Source organism: Elephas maximus, chromosome 10 (assembly GCF_024166365.1).
Source record: "Elephas maximus indicus isolate mEleMax1 chromosome 10, mEleMax1 primary haplotype, whole genome shotgun sequence".
In the NCBI taxonomy this organism is placed as follows: Eukaryota; Metazoa; Chordata; class Mammalia; order Proboscidea; family Elephantidae; genus Elephas; species Elephas maximus.
The window spans coordinates 117,938,888-117,956,894 of record NC_064828.1 but is presented as its reverse complement, the minus strand read 5'-3'; the positions used below and the strand labels follow the sequence as shown (position 1 = coordinate 117,956,894).

The 18,007-nt window shown below is 48.9% G+C and overlaps 1 protein-coding gene and 1 long non-coding RNA gene across 17 annotated transcripts in view; one reads left to right on the top strand and one right to left on the bottom strand.

Annotated features, from left to right (window-relative positions):
• KLC1 (kinesin light chain 1) overlaps nucleotides 1-18,007 on the bottom strand; it is an 88,189-nt gene that overhangs the window by 13,248 nt on the left and 56,934 nt on the right. For 5 of the 15 annotated variants that reach the window (XM_049898568.1, XM_049898569.1, XM_049898572.1 and 2 more), the window contains exons 10-14: nucleotides 15,221-15,270; nucleotides 15,070-15,137; nucleotides 11,903-12,011; nucleotides 9,236-9,397; nucleotides 823-953 (exon numbers count right to left, since the gene is read on the bottom strand). In XM_049898568.1, coding sequence (XP_049754525.1) covers nucleotides 823-953; nucleotides 9,236-9,397; nucleotides 11,903-12,011; nucleotides 15,070-15,137; nucleotides 15,221-15,270 — 520 coding nt within the window. Of the gene's footprint in view, nucleotides 1-822; nucleotides 954-1,711; nucleotides 2,285-2,901; nucleotides 2,948-9,235; nucleotides 9,398-11,902; nucleotides 12,012-15,069; nucleotides 15,138-15,220; nucleotides 15,271-18,007 lie in introns of those variants that run through there. The other 10 variants (XM_049898575.1, XM_049898580.1, XM_049898577.1 and 7 more) reach the window with 7 other exon arrangements.
• LOC126084222 (uncharacterized) lies at nucleotides 915-17,832 on the top strand. 2 transcript variants are annotated; one of them, XR_007518980.1, is made up of 4 exons: nucleotides 915-1,343; nucleotides 11,169-11,244; nucleotides 14,724-14,872; nucleotides 15,381-17,832. It is a non-coding gene; the product is annotated as an uncharacterized LOC126084222 (long non-coding RNA). The 2 variants fall into 2 exon arrangements; XR_007518981.1 differs by lacking the exon at nucleotides 11,169-11,244.

Below are 18,007 nucleotides of genomic sequence, written 5' to 3'. Positions count from 1 at the left end.
TGTCTGCCGTCTGGGGGTGAGCGGGGCTGTGCTGTCTGCACTCCGGGGGTGAGCGGGGCTGTGCTGTCTGCACTCCGGGGGTGAGCGGGGCTGTGCTGTCTGCACTCCGGGGGTGAGCGGGGCTGTGCTGTCTGCACTCCGGGGGTGAGCGGGGCTGTGCTGTCTGCACTCCGGGGGTGAGCGGGGCTGTGCTGTCTGCACTCCGGGGGTGAGCGGGGCTGTGCTGTCTGCACTCTGGGGGTGAGCGGGGCTGTGCTGTCTACACTCTGGGGGTGAGCTGAGCTGAGCTGTCATGTCTGCCGTCTGGGGGTGAGCGGGGCTGTGCTGTCTACACTCTGGGGGTGAGCTGAGCTGTGCTGTCTGCCATCTAGGGGTGAGCAGGGCTGTGCTGTCTACACTCTGGGGCTAAGCTGAGCTGTGCTGTCTGCCATCTAGGGGTGAGCAGGGCTGTGCTGTCTACACTCTGGGGCTAAGCTGAGCTGTGCTGTCTGCCGTCTGGGGGTGAGTGGGGCTGTGCTGTCTGCCATCTGGGGGTGAGCGGGGCTGTGCTGTCTGTACTCTGGGAGTGAGCTGGGCTGTGCTGTCTGCACTCTGGGGGTGAGCGGGGCTGTGCTGTCTGCACTCTAGGAGTGAGCTGAGCTGTGCTGTCTACACTCTGGGGGTAAGCGGGGCTGTGCTGGGGGTGGCTGTAGACATGTCTGGGGGAGACAGAGGGCAGCTGTAGACACGTCTGAGGAGCCATGTGGGGGCTGGCCTGCAGGCAGCACCTTGGGGCAATGGGGGGTAAAGGCGAGGATCAGCAGGGCTAGAAAAGATAGTTACCCAGGGTTCTTGGGCTCACTCTCCCGTGAGCTTCCTCCCTTCAGCTTCCTAACCAGCTTCTCGCTGCTGCGTCTAATGGAAGCCCGGAGCTTGCTAAAGGAACCACTGCGCTTTAAAGATCCCGTGCCATCCTGAAAGAGACGTGAACAAGTGTGAAGTGCAGCCGCCCGTCCTCACGGCCCCAGAGCAGCAAACATGTGGGTGGGCCACCCCACGTAGGTAAGCCGATGGTGACACGGTTCCTGCTGATGTCACCAGCTTCCCGTGAGCACGGACACACTGCAATATCATTAAGGATAACCACTGGTCATGAAAACCTCTTAACACGGAGCAGCTCATTCAAACAAATGTAACACCCCCGGAGAAGAAATGAGTAAGTCTCAGGAAAACGAGGGCAGCTGCTAGGAGTGTCATCCAAGTCAAATTCCGCGTTAGCCAACGTGTGAGTGTCTGGTCCCAGTGATGGCGCAGACACAACAGAGCCAAGTTTCTCTGGACAGTTCGACTGAAATGCAATTCTTGTAAGTACTGTTTTCTCAGAACATTTCACAGAATGGTTTTATTAAATGTCGACTCTAAATCTGGTTACAAAATTAAATAAAATGCTCAGTCTAAACAAGTACCTAAAACCCCTCAAATACCTTGTAAGAAGCTAAGAGTGGCCCAGCTTTCACTGAATTGATCCAGACATTAACACATGAAATGTCTGGCACTACCTGGACATGAAGGAGCAAAACACAGTGAGAGAAATATGCGCACGGCAACTTTTATCCCCAGGATGGGCCACTCAGTAAGACTCACCGTGACCACCTGTTGTCTCTAGAAGCTGTGCAAAGGTGCAGGGAAGAGGTGAGGAGTTCTACGAAGCAGACAGACACCGAGACACCGGTCAGTTGGAGTGAGTTTATTAGAAGTTAGAAAGACACAAATCACAAATCACTCAACACTTAGAGATTAGTAGAGAAAAGCAGAATTGCCAAACTTGCACACAAAGACTAAACTGCACAGGCTACATCAGAGAGTCCCAGGTGGGGCGGCAGCTGGGGTCTCTGCACGCAGGAGGGCCGTGCAGCACACCCAGCTCTCACACCAGCTCTCACACTGGGCATGTGACACAGGCCACCATCGTGCCAGCGTGAACACCTTGTGCAGACTTAACTAGTGTTTACCCAAGTGAACAGCTAATCACTCTTAATGTTAAAGTCGTGGGCTACACAGTAAATGGTTTTTATTAATACAGGATATGTTGCTAAGTACATTTCTGGCAAAGCCACAAGTATACAGAAATAAGGACCCCCGAAAAAGACAGCAGTGCCGAAAGGGGCGGCCAGTCGCAGAGTGGAGCTCTGACAGAATCCTAGGTTGCTAAGCACAGCGGTCAGCACGGGGAGAAGAGGAGGGAGGCTGCAGGCAGTGCCGCCCGTCATGCAGGAGACAGCGTAAGACCACAAGGCAGCTAGGCCTGTCAGACAGAAACGAGAGAGACCAATGAGACCGTCCCAAGAGACAGGCACCCGCTTCCCACCGCACACCGCCCGCTTCACAGTATTTCTAGGTCACAAAGTCTCAGCAGCGTCTTCCACTGCTTGGGTATTTGGGGTTACCTTCTCCTGCTTCTATCAGCTGAGTGTCAAATAGGTACTGGACCTTCTGCCATAGCTCACAGAATCTAGTCTATTCCTAACAGCCAACAGAATACAATCCAGCACTCCTTGGTACCTATTGAGGCTTTTTGTCACGTGACTGTGCACAGGAGTGCCTGCAACAGAACCTTCCACAGGGACAAACCCAGGTTGCGTGCAGGCAGAGCGCGCCCACGTGAGCATGAACTCCCCGCAGGAGCCTCTGTCTGTCTCCCCGAACTAGAAGGTGCTTCCAAAACACAGGCATGGTTCCTTCTCTTAACAGCACTAACACTCCAGACAGTTGAGAAACTTAAAGGAACGCCAACTTGCAAAGTCTACGGCACGTTCTAAACATGCAGTTGACAGTGAAAGTGACATTAAGGACAGATGGCTTCCAGAGGCAGCAGGACGGAGCAGCAGCAGAGGCGGCCCTGCGCCTGCCAGTCTCACTCACCACGGGACGCAGGTCATTTAACCAGCCCGAGCTTCACGTTTCTCATCTTTAAATGGAAAAATAACACTCGTTACCAACTCCCCGAGGGTGTCAGAGGTAAGAAAACATAAGTAAACTCTTGCTGCTCTTCAGAAAAAGGATGCTAAAGTGTTAACTCCGCAGGCAGTGCAACTCCTGCCGTTCACGGGAATGACGTGCAACGACCTGCAAGGAGACGCAGCAGGAGCCTCACGACCCATTTCACGCAGGTGTCAAGAGAGCTCATACTCACACACACACACTCACACTCGGCCCGGAGTGGCAAGCCAGCAGGATGGGCAATGCAGCCCCGTAGGCCTGCACTCAGGGTCCCCAGCCCGCCTAGCCCGTTTCCACTCAGCGTGGGCTAAAGGGCTGGGAGATTTCTGAGTCCCCGACCTCAGAAAACAATCTCCCTGTTCCTGTTGATGTGAAAGATATTCACATCCAGAAAGTGGGTTCTGAACAGAAATGAGCAGTACAATGTACTGGTGCAAAAATGCAGAGCAGTAGTTATTTGTTACGTGTGGATTTGAGAGGACTGTTAGTTTTCTTTCTGGTATATTCTAGCTGTCACCCTAGTATAATCTTTAAGAATAAAAATCTAATTAACCAGTATATCCACTGCCCCATAATCCTGGGTAATCCTTTAGTGCCTTAAAGACTTTCTCCAACATTAACAGGGGGAGGCGGATGAGAAGAATGGAGGCTCCCTGCAAAGGGATCCAGGAGAGAACTGGGAAACGGAGAAAGGGCTACAGGGCAGGAGACTGGTTTCCAGAGCTCAGGTTCCACCCACAGTTTACGATACATAATTTTAAATTATGTGTCTAGCAGGAGAGCAGTAAATTTGGTTCCTAGAGACTACCACCCAGACGGCCTCCCGCAGAGTCTCCGTGGGGGTGCAGAGGCAGTGACTGACGCAGCCTGTCGCACGTCTGATACGAGGCCAGCCACGTGCACACAGGCTAAGGCACCTGACCTTATCCAGAAAATAAGTGATCTGCACACAGCACCTGAGGTTTGAGAAGCAGGTCCACAAGCGACAGCTAATTCAGACTCATCGTCACAGTGACTCACGAAGACCTTATACAAAAATGATGCCGAGAAAGTTACGTTTCAAAGTTGCTTCATCATCATCTTTATGATACATACTTAAAAGAACAGAATTGCACTCTCCTAAATAAATTATCTAGCACGTCAAGAATCAGCTCCAAAACACACAGTATCAATCATCGGCCTCTCCTGCAGCCTTGTGTTCCGAGCACTGTGCACGCAGCAGTCAGCTCTGGCTGGTAGACTCCTAGCATCCACAGGGACCAATTACTATAACCTAGTTAGCCTTGTCTTGGACCCCATTACCCTTGTGTTAAATTTCTGAACACTGACAAACATTAGGCCTGGCAACTTGTATAAACGGTTCTCATCACTTCCTCAGAAGCCCCCTTGTCTCTCCTTGCCGTCTTCCCTGTAGAGTTGGAGCTGTCTAACAGAGAATAGAGGGCTGTGCTTCTTCCTAACGTGGTGGTTTTCAAACTTGTTCAAAGCACTGAAGCCCTCTTTTAAAAATCAGAAACAGTATGCAGAATCTCAATATAAAATAAAATCAAAATGGCATGTTCTCCTAGGAATGTATGGCAAGGCCTTAAAAGCCTGCAAGCGGCCATCCAAGGCACAACAATTGGTCTCTCTTCACCTGGAACAACAGAGGGAGAAGGAGAGTCAGGCAGGAATAGGAGGAGGATATGGAATGTGTGGCTGACTGCCTCCATGAACAACTGCCTCCTTTGCTGTGAGACCAAAAGAACTAGATGGTGCCCAGCTACTGTTACTGAACATTTTGATTGAAGATTCCATACAGGAATCCTGGTCAAAAGGGAGAAAATACAGAACAGAATTTCAAATTCTCATGGACTCCATACTTCCTGGAGCCATGAAGGTTGGAGGAACCCCTGGAACTATTGCCCCGAGAAAATATTTAAACCAAAAATATCCCCTGAAGTCTTCTTAAAATCAAACAATAGCTTAACTAGTAAAAAATGTCTGCCTTGAGCATTATGCTCTTTTAAGATCCATATGGGATCAAAGTGACAACAGCAACTTAAAGATCAGTCGGGAACCTTAGGGGGCACTGAGTTATGTTAATGAAAGAGGAACAACTCAGAAAAGGAGGATGAGAATGGTTGTACAACTCAAAGGATATAATCATGTCACTGAGTCGTACTGGAACGGCTGCTGGATTGGTATATGTTTTTCTGTGTACTCTCAACAACACCACAATAAATTACCAATAAAAAAAGAAACGTATGGCAAGCCATTACTAGAACCAAGCAGAGCAACGACATCATGGCACTGCCTCTGTGAAACCCAACCCATGAGGCCGAGGCTCTGGGTGAAGGCCGTCCTCCTCAGCACCCAGCTTATTCCTACATTCTGTCTCCATCACACAAGACTGGGAACACCTGGGTGCACAGGAGTAAGGGGTGGCAGAGGGTATAAACTGCTGGCCTTGCAATCTCAGGAAAACCCTCAGACGCAGACATGGGATCTGAGGTCTCTGCAGGACGCATCAATGTGCTGGGTACACAGCACTAACACCCGTATCACACAGGACACGGGAGATGGCTCGTCTACTGCAGATTGTTACACCTCAGCAGTGGTGGCTCAGGAAAACACCTGAATATGCATACCACCTCCACTGCCTTTTTTTAAATCATGAAAGCATACCTGAGAATAAATTCAAACTGAATGCTCACGGAGCTCAGCACTACCTTCTCAGAACCTCAGAGCGTCTAGGAAACCAGTCTGAGAGCCAGAACATCCCTGCAGAGGGGAGGGCAGCCTGAGTCTGCCCGGTTACCTTGGTGACGAGTAATGAAAGGGCTCCTCGCCGCCTTCCCCGTTTACCCAGGCAGGTCCCCCTGTACCCACTGTATATAAGACTCCATGTGAAGAAATGGTCCCTTCTACTGTTCAAAAGGAGGTTAGAGACCACTGGGCTAGACAACCTAAGATTTGCAATCTGTAAGTCAGCCAATCAACTTGGAATGGATTTTATTAAAGATGTACAGCCACTCAGTCTGAGTCAGGCACACTGGCCCGGAAAAGAAAAACATCACGTCAGGACCCAAGGAAGGTACTTCTGAATGGGAAGTGATAACACCAAAACCACACTGTACGTAGAGTCGTGAGCATCCTAGAGTAAGGAGAGTAACAGAGTATGACCGCCCTAGAGTAAGGAAAGTAACAGAGTATGACCGCCCTAGAGTAAGGAGAGTAACAGAGTATGACTGCCCTAGAGTAAGGACAGTAACGGAGTATGACTGTCCTAGAGTAAGGAGAGTAACTGAGTATGACTGCCCTGCAGTAAGGAGAGTTAACAGTAAGGAGTGCAACAGAGTAATGAGAGTAACAGAGTATGACTGCCCTAGAGTAAGGAGAGTAACAGAGTATGACCGCCCTAGAGTAAGGAAAGTAACAGAGTATGACCGCCCTAGAGTAAGGAGAGTAACAGAGTATGACTGCCCTAGAGTAAGGACAGTAACGGAGTATGACTGTCCTAGAGTAAGGAGAGTAACTGAGTATGACTGCCCTGCAGTAAGGAGAGTTAACAGTAAGGAGTGCAACAGAGTAATGAGAGTAACAGAGTATGACTGCCCTAGAGTAAGGAGAGTAACAGAGTATGACCGCCCTAGAGTAAGGAAAGTAACAGAGTATGACCGCCCTAGAGTAAGGAGAGTAACAGAGTATGACTGCCCTAGAGTAAGGACAGTAACGGAGTATGACTGTCCTAGAGTAAGGAGAGTAACTGAGTATGACTGCCCTGCAGTAAGGAGAGTTAACAGTAAGGAGTGCAACAGAGTAATGAGAGTAACAGAGTATGACTGCCCTAGAGTAAGGAGAATAACAGAGTATGACTGTCCTAGAGTAAGGAGAGTAACAGAGTATGACTGCCCTGGAGTAAGGAGAGTAACAGTAAGGAGTGCAACAGAGTAATGAGAGTAACAGAGTATGACTGCCCCAGAGTAAGGAGAGTAACAGAGTATGACTGCCCCAGAGTAAGGACAGTAACAGAGTATGACTGCCCTAGAGTAAGGAGAATAACAGAGTATGACTGTCCTAGAGTGAGGAGAGTAACGGAGTATGACTGCCCTGGAGTGAGGAGAGTAACGGAGTATGACTGCCCTGGAGTGAGGAGAATAACGGAGTATGACTGTCCTAGAGTAAGGAGAGTAACGGAGTATGACTGCCCCAGAGTAAGGAGAGTAACGGAGTATGACTGCCCCGGAGTAAGGAGAGTAACGGAGTATGACTGCCCCGGAGTAAGGAGAATAACAGAGTATGACTGTCCTAGAGTAAGGAGAGTAACAGTAAGGAGTGCAACAGAGTAATGAGAGTAACAGAGTATGACTGCCCCAGAGTAAGGAGAGTAACAGAGTATGACTGCCCTAGAGTGAGGAGAGTAACAGAGTATGACTGCCCCAGAGTGAGGAGAGTAACGGAGTATGACTGCCCTAGAGTGAGGAGAGTAACGGAGTATGACTGCCCTAGAGTGAGGAGAGTAACGGAGTATGACTGCCCTAGAGTGAGGAGAGTAACGGAGTATGACTGCCCTAGAGTGAGGAGAGTAACGGAGTATGACTGCCCTAGAGTGAGGAGAGTAACGCAGTATGACTGCCCTAGAGTGAGGAGAGTAACGCAGTATGACTGCCCTAGAGTAAGGAGAGTAAGAGTATTACTGCCCTGGAGTAAGGAGAGTAACAGAGTAAGAAGTGCAACAGAGTAATGAGTATCCTGGAGTATGACTGCCCTGGAGTAATGATTGTTCAGAGCGTAATGAGTGTGACAGACGAATCCCCCCACAGAACCCTGCCACAAAGTCAGATATCCATGCACCAAGCAATGGGGTCTGCCTAACAGCACAATAAAGGCAGGTCTCCTTAACCCCGATTCCCAGTCCCTAGGGCAGTAACGGAGCTCTGAGTTGTCAACAATGTTGTCGTCCAGCAGTTGCACCTACACGTTGACCTAGAAATACCGTCTCAAGAAAGCTGCCGCAGAACTCCCTCGAGAGTCACCAACTGCAGGCTGCCTGGAGCAGTCAGAGAAGGGCCTGCCCTCAGAACCAAGCATGCGGACAGTAGCCCAGGGAGGAGTACAGTACACGTTCTAAGACTGGAGGCAACAGGAAGAGCTACACCATCTCTTTATTGTGGACTACTGCCCAACAGGGGTTAATGGCAGAACAGATGCTGATTGCTTGTCTTGGCACAGAGAAAACCAAAGCCAAGGAACCTGCCAGGAAAGACAGTCAAAACAACCTTTTCCCGGAAGTTTTGGCCACTAATGTGTTTTACGAAATATTTATTTAGAATGGTAACTCTCAACAAATTGCTACAGCTATAGAAAATCCTAAGGAGCAAACAGATTCAAAAGTAAGAGTTAGATTTTAAGAAAGTCCCCAACTACTTCCTGGCAAAACATCTGCAGAGTTACAATTAAACAAACTCAAGCTGCTACCTTGACAACACAGGCAGAGCACCTGGCTGCACCCAAGCTAAGCCTGCATCCTACCCTCCCTGATAAAAGCAAATTCCAAAGGAACCAGACCCATGTGCACTACAAGGTATCCATGTATTACAGAAACACACTACAAAGAGATGGCCGGAGGCCATGTGCTCTCCAGAGGCCAACTAGTGACGGCAGAGGGAGGGCCTGCCCCACACTCAGGCCTGACATGCTCCAAACACGGGCATATGTCCGCGCTGGACAGCCGTGGCAGGCAACTACAAAGAGCGATGGTCCCTGGACCCCACTCTCAGGGACGTATGATCTCCAGGACAGCTGGGACCTAAAGAAAAGCTCCCACCTAACATGTCTGCTCTTAAGCTATTCAAAACAACAACAACAACAACTCTATTTTAAACATCAGCACCGTTTAAGGCATTTTAACTAATTCTAACAAAACCTACAGCAGTCTGGTCAGTGGAGTTAGGAGCACTGAGTTAGCAATGAAATGGGTTACGTTAGAGAAGCAAGTTAGTCGTTTGGCACACTAACCCTAGCATCCAAACAGAGCCAGGTTTGGAATATGCTTTCAGTAACCAGGACACTCAATCAGCATGTAAGTGGTCACTGTGAAGCCAAACAGCCTCCACGGCTCCTACAGCCAGCAAGTGACCGCTTCAACTCCAACAGGCTGGGCACCAGCTGAAGCCTCAGAGGTGCAGTCTGCCTGGCGGGAGAGGGCTGTCTGGCCCCCGGGGGACCCGGCAGAGCCCTCGCCCGCCCCGCGCCGACTGTGGACTGTACTTACCCCGTTCCACTCTACGCTCATACTCACTTCCTCGCCGCCGTCGGGGCCGCTCTCGTACTTGACCACGTCCGTGTTGAGACTCTCCCGGCTGCGCCTCTTGTCCGAGCTCTCAGGGTCGTTGAGCACTTCAGCCACTCTCTGCTTGTGTGCAGTGTCAAGACCCTGTGGGGACGAGAGCGACTCACTAGCACTCACACTGTATAAACCTCACGGGAAAAGCACCAGCTCTTCATCTTTGCAGGGAAAAGGGGGCTGGGGGTGGGGAATGACTCGGAGGGACAGAAGGGGCTCGCGGAGAGGGTGGTGCTGCGTGGGCTGAGGGGTGTGGTTGCACAGGTGTGCACTGGTCAAAACGGAGGAACTACACCCCGACTGGTAGGCTTCATCGTAAGCACCTTTTACCTGAATGAAGAACAATGTAACCCCCTGAGCTCCAGTTAATGACTCCCATGTCAAAGTATGTGGTGGCTACAGATTATGTGAAATGCTTCAGAAAAAAAAAAAAGGAAAGGAGTGACGGGTGGACGGATGGGAGAGCCGTGTGATAAAGCCGTAACAACAAGATGTTAATGACAGGGTCTAGGCGGCAGGTACATGGGTGTAAAATCCTGCCGAGTGCACAGGTGTCCTAAGCTACAACGGCATCAGCTGTATCACCAGCTACTAACAGACCCCAGGCACGTGCCTTGCGGGAGATGCCTGCCCTCTGAGAGGCCCGAAACAGGGAACATCTTCCTCTTCGTGGGTAAAGGAGGAGGAACGGTTCACTGAAGCCAGTAATCCTAAGAGCCATCAGGAGATGGTCACGCACCTTGAGCAGGGAACAGTGAATGCTGTCCTTGCCCACAGGGGGCCTCCCCCTTTTACTACCCTCTTCCTCCACTCTGGTGCCCTGGTGGCACAGTGGTTAAACTGCTCGGCTGCTAAATGAAAAGTCTGCAGTTTGAACCCACTAGCCGCTCCACAGGAGAAAGATGTGGCAGCCTTGGAAACCCTATGAGGCAGTTCCACTCTGTCCTATATGATGGGATCCCCCCACTCTCTGTGTATGCTGTTTGACATGTAATCACTGCAGCTTGCTAGTATATTAACCCAGAGAGACAGGGACTTTGGGGTCCCTCACCCATGGCACGAAATGAGATGTGCTTGGATGGGATCATAACCTTCCATCCAAGAGCTGGAGCCTAACTTCAGGGAACCTAGACTGATGTGTGCTTTTCTACTCATCCCTGTCCTGTTTATTCTGTGAGTAGGAGGCGCGTGGTGGTCACTCCATTACGGCAGGGTCTGCTCTGCTCCTCACAGCCCTTCACGCTATGACCCTGTGAACTTGGTACACTGCAGATTCTCTGAAATGTTCTATGTTTGAAGTCTTGTAATAAAATGCAGGGGAAGTGCCCAGTTTTTAAAACTAACTCCCCTGGTGACTCACGGCTCCAAAATAATTACATAGTTACAAAATCATGAATTATTTTATAATCAATATAACATTTCTTTGAAAATAAGCCATTGACTTACAAAAGGCATCTGGACAGTAAGCTTTCACACCTTCGAAGCCTGCCTATATCCTTCAAGGATCTCCTCACTCACACCTGAGTCACACAGGATCCATTAAGACCTGTTAGGGGCTGTTTCCAAGTGCACCTCAGGGCCATCTGAGGACCAAGGTATAAGATGTTCATGTTCTAAAGGGACATTTATCCAAACACTCAGATAAATGACCACACCCTCCCTGAATCTTCTCCATCACAGAGATGAGCCACATATAGATACGTTTTCCTGACTGTCACAGCGAAGCAGGACTGGCAGGCAGGAGGGCGCCACTCTCAGGGAGCATTAGCAGTTCCTTTCTTTAAACTTCTGTGACTCTTTACTCTCCTTCTGTACTTTATTCATCTTATAAACGCCATCTGACTTTTCAAACAAAACCTAGACTGTTGACACCACAGCAGACGGTCACCGTTCCGAATCGCCACGCCGCACCTTCAGAGCCAGAATGAGCACTGCAGGTGAGTTAACAAGGCGCTACGCAGGGTCGGGGGAATCATGCCTGCAGCCCCGTGCACCCAGGCAGCACTGGGCCCAGGCCAGGTCCTCGACTCCAGCCCAGGACTCCCTCCCCACCCTGCAGTGTCCAGAGCCATGAGCCTCAGTCAGAGACAGTGGAAGTCTCCAGGACGTAAGAGCAGGGCTGAGGAGAAAACGCCTCCTCCAGGGCCTAAGAGCCGGGTGGGCCTCAGCCACTGCCCTTCTGACACTCTTCTGCTCCAATCACTCCTTATGGAGACCTTTTGAAAGAAAGAAACCCTAAGGTAGGGTGGGCAGTTTAAATCACAAACAGAAAGTGGCCAAAAACCACCACTAAGTGGCTACATATGTGCCATTCAGGCAACTCACACCTCCCCCAACCCTAAAAACCGGTACCTCCCCCAACCCTAAAAACCCACACCTCCCCTCAGCACTAAAAACCCACACTCCCCTTCAACACTAAAACCCCACAACTTCCCCATCCCTAAAACACCACATCTCCCCCAGCCCTAAAAACCCACACCACTACCCCCAGAGCCCTAAAACCACAGAACACGAGCGTGTGCATGTAATACATATGCATTTTTTCCTTGCTGCAAAAACTGGTAATAAAGTTAGGAACACAAGGCACCGACTTGCCTGTTTGCGCGACCTCATGGCAGCTTCCTCCAAAGTCTCCGCAGCCTCAAACTTGCCTTGGCGTCTGTAGAGTGCACCAAGGTTTTTTAAAGTCGTTGTGACAGTTGGACTATAAGAAAGCATATTACGCATAGATTAACGAAATCTAAATTGTAGAGCCCCCACCACCGACAGCACGTAGTCAAAGGACTGGCAAACTCACATGTGGGTTAAAACCTATTAGATTTCTAGGACAATTTTTTTTTTTTTACTGTGTTTTAAGTTGAAGTTTACAAATCAAGTCAGTCTCTCTTACAAAAATTTATATACACCTTGCTATATACTCGTAGTTCCTCTCCCCCTAATGAGACAACACACTCCTTATCTCCACTCTCTATTTTCGTGTCCTTTCAGTCAGCTTTTTATGTTTTCAGCCAGCTTCTGATCCCTTCACCCCTCTCATCTCCCCTCCAGACAGGAGCTGCCCACATAGTCTCATGTGTCTACTTGATCCAAGAAGCTCATTCTTCACCAGTATCATTTCCTATCCCATTGTCCAGTCCAATCCCTGTCTGAAGAGTTGGCTTTGGGAATGGTTCCTGTCTTGGGCTAACAGAAGGTCTGGGGACCATGACCTCCAGGGTCCTTCTAGTCTCAGTCAGACCATTACGCCTGGTCTTTTTTACCAAAGTTTGAGGTCTTCATCCCACTGTTCTCCTGCTCCCTCAGGGGTTCTCTGTTGTGTTCCCCGTCATGGCAGTCATCGGTTGTAGCCGGGCACCATCTAGTTCTGATCTCAACCTGATGTAGTCTCTGGTTTATATGTCCCTTTCTATCTCTTGGGCTCGTAATTACCTTGTGTCTTTGGTGTTCTTCATTCTCCTTTGCTCCAGGTGGGTTGAGACCAACTGAAGCATCTTAGATGGCCACTTGCTAGCATTTAAGACCCCAGACACCACTCTCTAAAGTGGGATGCAGAATGTTTTCTTAATAGATTTTATGATGCCCACTGACTTACGTGTCCCCTGAAGCCCTGGTCCCCAAAGCCCCAGGGCAATTTTTAAACTGTAACATCTCAAAGCTTCTTCCACCTGAAGCACCCAGCCTTGCAGTATGTTTCAGACAGCTCACGTTCATCCTGACGCTCATTTGAGAAAACTCTGAAGACAGGGCTCGCACCATGTCACGCGTCCCCACGGGATGAGCCTGGCCCTGGCCTGCATACAGTGTCTGGCGCCCCACAGCCCACAGCCCACTCTTTCACAGCAACATGGTGGAGACTTGTCTGCTGACCCCTGTGCTACCCCCTAGAGGCAGCAGGTCCTGTGTGGGGCAGCGCTGAGAAACCAGTGCCTTACCCACTGCCTTGACTCTAAAAGTCCAGGGAAAAAGCAGAGCAAACCAGAACCTTCCTCTCAGTGGGGACTGAGGCCAGTGAATGTATGTCCCATCCGAAAGAAAGTAATCCACAGACTGTGGACAAAGAAGGCTGTGCTCCGAGGCTCGACAGAGCACTCTCCTAGAGGTACAGGTGAATAAACACACGGTTGGGCAGGTATGGCCCCACTGCCTCCCTCCTCTGTGCCCCTCAGAAAGGTGCCATTCCTCTGACAATGCCTGCAGTGAAAGAAGCCGTGTGATCCTCTTTTTTATTCTTGTTTTCTCTTTTTATTTCATTCATTCTTTGGACTTCGAGAAATTGTGAACTTACTACTTAAGTGAAAACACAAACGTAAAACTGCACATCATCACATCTAAAACGCACTTGCTCAAGACCACAAGCTTTGGTTTTCAGGAAAAACACGTTTTTAAATCCAGAAATCAGATCTGTCCCACAGATCCTGGGGCAAAATGTGGAACAGCAAGGCAGAAGCCCAGCTAAGCTTTTCTGTACGTAAGACAACTTGTTCTAGAAATAAGCCTGGACTTACTTCAGTAAAGATCTGTCCTTTGAGAGAGATCTTCCCTCTTACTAATGACAGACAGCTCAGTACAGAGATAAGGAAGCAAAACGCCAAGCCCCTGAGACAACTACAGAGATGTGGGAGAAATAAAACACAAACGTAACGTATTACGGTGAGTGGTGAGGAGGCCAGAGGAGGTCTGCTTGTTCTGAGATGTCTCCTGAACAGACGGCCAGGGCTGAGTCTTACAGGACAAGTAGAAGTCGGGACGGGAAAAGCAGGGAGACAGACCCGCAGGCTGGGGCGGCCCACTGTGCGGAAGGAGAGGCACAGTCGGCAGGACACAAAGGCCCAGACGCTGTGAGCCAAAGAGCGCTACGTGCGTTGGCACCTCCAGTGCCCTGAAAGAAGCGATCGTTGAGCACTGGCCTCTGCAGTTTGCCTGTGTGTTTTCTCACGCGTCTGCTGTAGGGCCCCCCCGTAAATACTGCTTTTCTTATTTATGTGTATGTCCATGTCCTTTATTGCCTTTGCTTTCAACTAGGTAGTTAGCCTTGGACAAAAAAAAATTTTTTTTTTAATTGTAGTTTAGATGAAGGTTTACAGAACTAGCTTCTCATTAAACAATTAGTACACATATTGTTTTGTGATATTAGTTGACAATCCCATGACATGTCAACCCTCTCCCCTTCTCTATCGTAGGTTCCCTATTACCAGCCTTCCTGTCCTCTCCTGGTGTGCCCAGTTAGTCTCGTTTTGTTTTACGGGCCTGTCTAATCTTCAGCTGAAGGGTGAACCTCAGCTGTGACCCCATTACTGAGCTAAAACGGTATCTGGAGGCCATATTCTCAGGATTTCTCTGGTCTCTGTCAGACCAGTAAGTATGGTCTTTTTTTTTTTTTTTTTTGGTCAGAATTTTGTTCTGTATTTTTCTCCAGCTCCGTCCGGGACCCTCTATTGTGATCCCTGTCAGAGCCACTGGTGGTGGCAGCCGGGCACCTCTAGGTGTGCTGGAGTCAGTCTGGTGGAGGCTACACACTTGTGGTTGGACAAACTAATTTTAATGGATGCAGCTCGTCCTATTATGGTGGGTATTGTAGAGGTAAATGATCTCATTTACAAAGTTATTTTTGGCGTTCTCTTACGTTAACGATTTCAAAAGGGGTAGACGTGGGCCTGTGCAACTATGACGTCATGGGAGCTCCATGCAGTCATCCTTGCCAGCTGCTCTGTAAAGTGCCACCACCAGCCCCTACTTCCTGTCCTTCAGGTAAACAGACGTACCTGTCAACTTTGCATGCTTTGTACCAGCCACCATACTCGCCAAAAGATGTCCCATCCTTCTGCTTGCCCTAAATTTAAACAAGTAGTATCAAATAATTATTTTGAATCCAATTTGTCAGTTTTGAAAATCTCTCAAACAGTATATTCTTACTTTGCATTCTTCTCTCTCTTCAGCATGCATCCAAATGGGTTTATTTTCATCTAGGGAAGAAAAAATTACACTTCGTAAATGACAGTACAAAAAAGCCCACTGAGAAGGAAAAGTTGCTAAATCTCAGTGATTCTAGGGTTTTGTTTTGTTTTTGTACAAGGCCTCTACTATGCCTTATGACCTGAGAAGATGACGTCTGCACAACAGGATAAAGCCTGTGGAAGACGGAGCCAGACAACCAGAGCAGGGTGAGATGCCACTCACAGCTCACTGTGACCACGGGGTGAAGGAGCACACGTTCCCAGCCAGCCAGGGAGAGCCAATGGCTCGCAGCCAGACAAGGGCCCCGATTTCTTTAGGGTATTTGGAGTAATGTAGTCTCCTAAATAATGCCTGGAACTATTTAGAATTTGAATAATACTGCTTTTAAAAAAAGGTAATACAACGTTGGAGCTAGAAAACAAAAAGACAAAACCAATAATGAACACGAATTGCTCATCCAAAGGCTCTGGACAACCTACAGGTAAACAAGTGGCACACGTGACCACACCTACACTACAGTTTACATCACCTAAGTCAACAGACGCAGAAGGACGGAAAGGAAGAACGCCCAGAGTGCACTTGGTGACAGTGCACTGATTTTCACATTCCCTCCTATGGCGTATTTTTGAGGCCCTGCCACGGGCTCCTCCACAAGGCTCCGTCAGGGGTTCCTACATGAGGCTCTGTCATGGGCTCCTACACTGAGGCTCCGTCACAGGCTCCATCACAGCCTCCTACAGTCAGGCTCCGTCACGGGCTCCTCCACAGCCTCCTACAGTCAGGTTCCGTCACAAGTTCCTACAGTCAGGTTCCATCACAGGCTCCTACATGAGCCTCCATCACAGGCCCTGAGGGCTGAGACCCAGGCACCTATCCCACTGCCACAGCTGTCAGACCCCAAATTGTGGTCACACCATGCAGTCTGTCAGTCTCCTTGCCTCTAAAATGGGACGATGACTGACCCACCCCACAGGACTGTTGTGGAAATTAAATTAGAAGGTACTTTTAAACGGCTCAACTCCGTGACTAGAACGGGAATGAGTGCTTCACAAGCATTAGCGACGAGGAGGCCGAATGAGCACATCACAGAAGTGTGAAACTAGGTTAAATACTGGTTTCAGAAGAATGAATAGCGTTTCCAACGTATTAACACTTCTATTTACTGCAGGTTTAGCTTTATCTCCTGAAGTTATTCCATTGCCAGAATACATACGTGCACCATTAACAAAGTCTGACTTCTTGGAGACACCCCCGGCCATTGATTTTAATCCCTGCCCAACAAGCGTCAGAGCGCCTGCATGACAGTGAAGGGCAGGAGGGGCAGCCTAATGGGGCACATTTGCGTCTTACCTACCAAAAACCAAACCAAACCCACTGCCATCGAGTCTATTCCGACTCACAGCATCTTACCTAAGGAGAACACAAATGCCTTTCTGTTCTGTGTTCTAACATTTCTAGAAGGATAAATCCAGTATAGAGAAACTGCTTTCAACTAGAACCCAGTTAACTGGACTTCATGCTACTGTTTTTAGCAGAAATGAAGCTAGCACATTACAAGGAAATGAGTTTTGCCCATGAGCGTCATTTTGAGAAGCAGCATCCAGGAAACACCTAGATCATGACAAAGCCAGCACAGCCTCTGCAGTCAGATAACAGATGCGGTGTCTCCAACACTGGAACCTCCATGTCAACAAGTGCTATTACTACCCTGTCGCACAGCAATAATCCACTTCAGGACCACAACACAAGGACCCTGACAGCAAGAGGGGTTTACAGTTCCACAGAAAATACAGGGTGGAGAGAAGGAGTGTGCTGTCACACTGTAGGGAGAGCAACAAGGGTCACGTAACAAAGTGTGTAAGTTTTTGTATGAGAAACTGACTTAAATTGTAAATTTTCACTTAAAGCACAATAAAAATATATGTATACACACACACATATATATATATATAAGTGCTCTAAATTAAGGATGTTTCAAGTTTAAAAAAAAAAAAAATACATTTGAAACCAAAAGTGGTTTCTGTTGTTGTTGACGGGTGCCATCAAGTTGACTCCGACCCATAGTGACCCTATGCATAACAGAACAAAACACAGAGTTGTTTCTAGAAACTCTTAATAAAGAATAGCTGAATCACCTAAAATGCCTCTGTCCCATAGCGTCCTGACTCAGCATGGTTTCCTGCACACTAGTGATAAAGATCCTCATTCTGACCTCCTGGTGGGAAAAACTTGACATACAAGTGTGTTTTATTGAGCCATTTAAATCCTATGCATCTATTCTGTAACTGTTCACTAACATAATACTTCAAGGACTAGAAAGGAGGCATGGTCTTGGCTCCTTAAGGCAGACAAACCCAGCAGGTCTGGGCTGGGACTGTGTTTGTGCACTTCGGGCAGGTTCCCACGTGGTAGTGCTGACACTGTGCGCCTCGGGACCGCACTTTGAGAACCACAGAGTTATAGAACCACTCTGACAGTATTAATGGCTCCAAGAAGGTGTTCTGGTATTAGCACATCTAGGCTGTGCCTTGAAGCCAGCATGGACTCTGGGTTCCTGCTGCAGAGGGAGACAGGAGGATGCAGGGCAAGCCCAGCAGTGGGAGGCAACACCTCCTCCGGGAGTGCCAGGCACACCTCTCTCATAAGTAGAATTATCAGCGAGTCCAGGGAACCACACAGTGGGAATATTCATAGAATGTTCATGGAGTGAGTGGATGAGTAAGTACATCAGTGAATGGATACTGA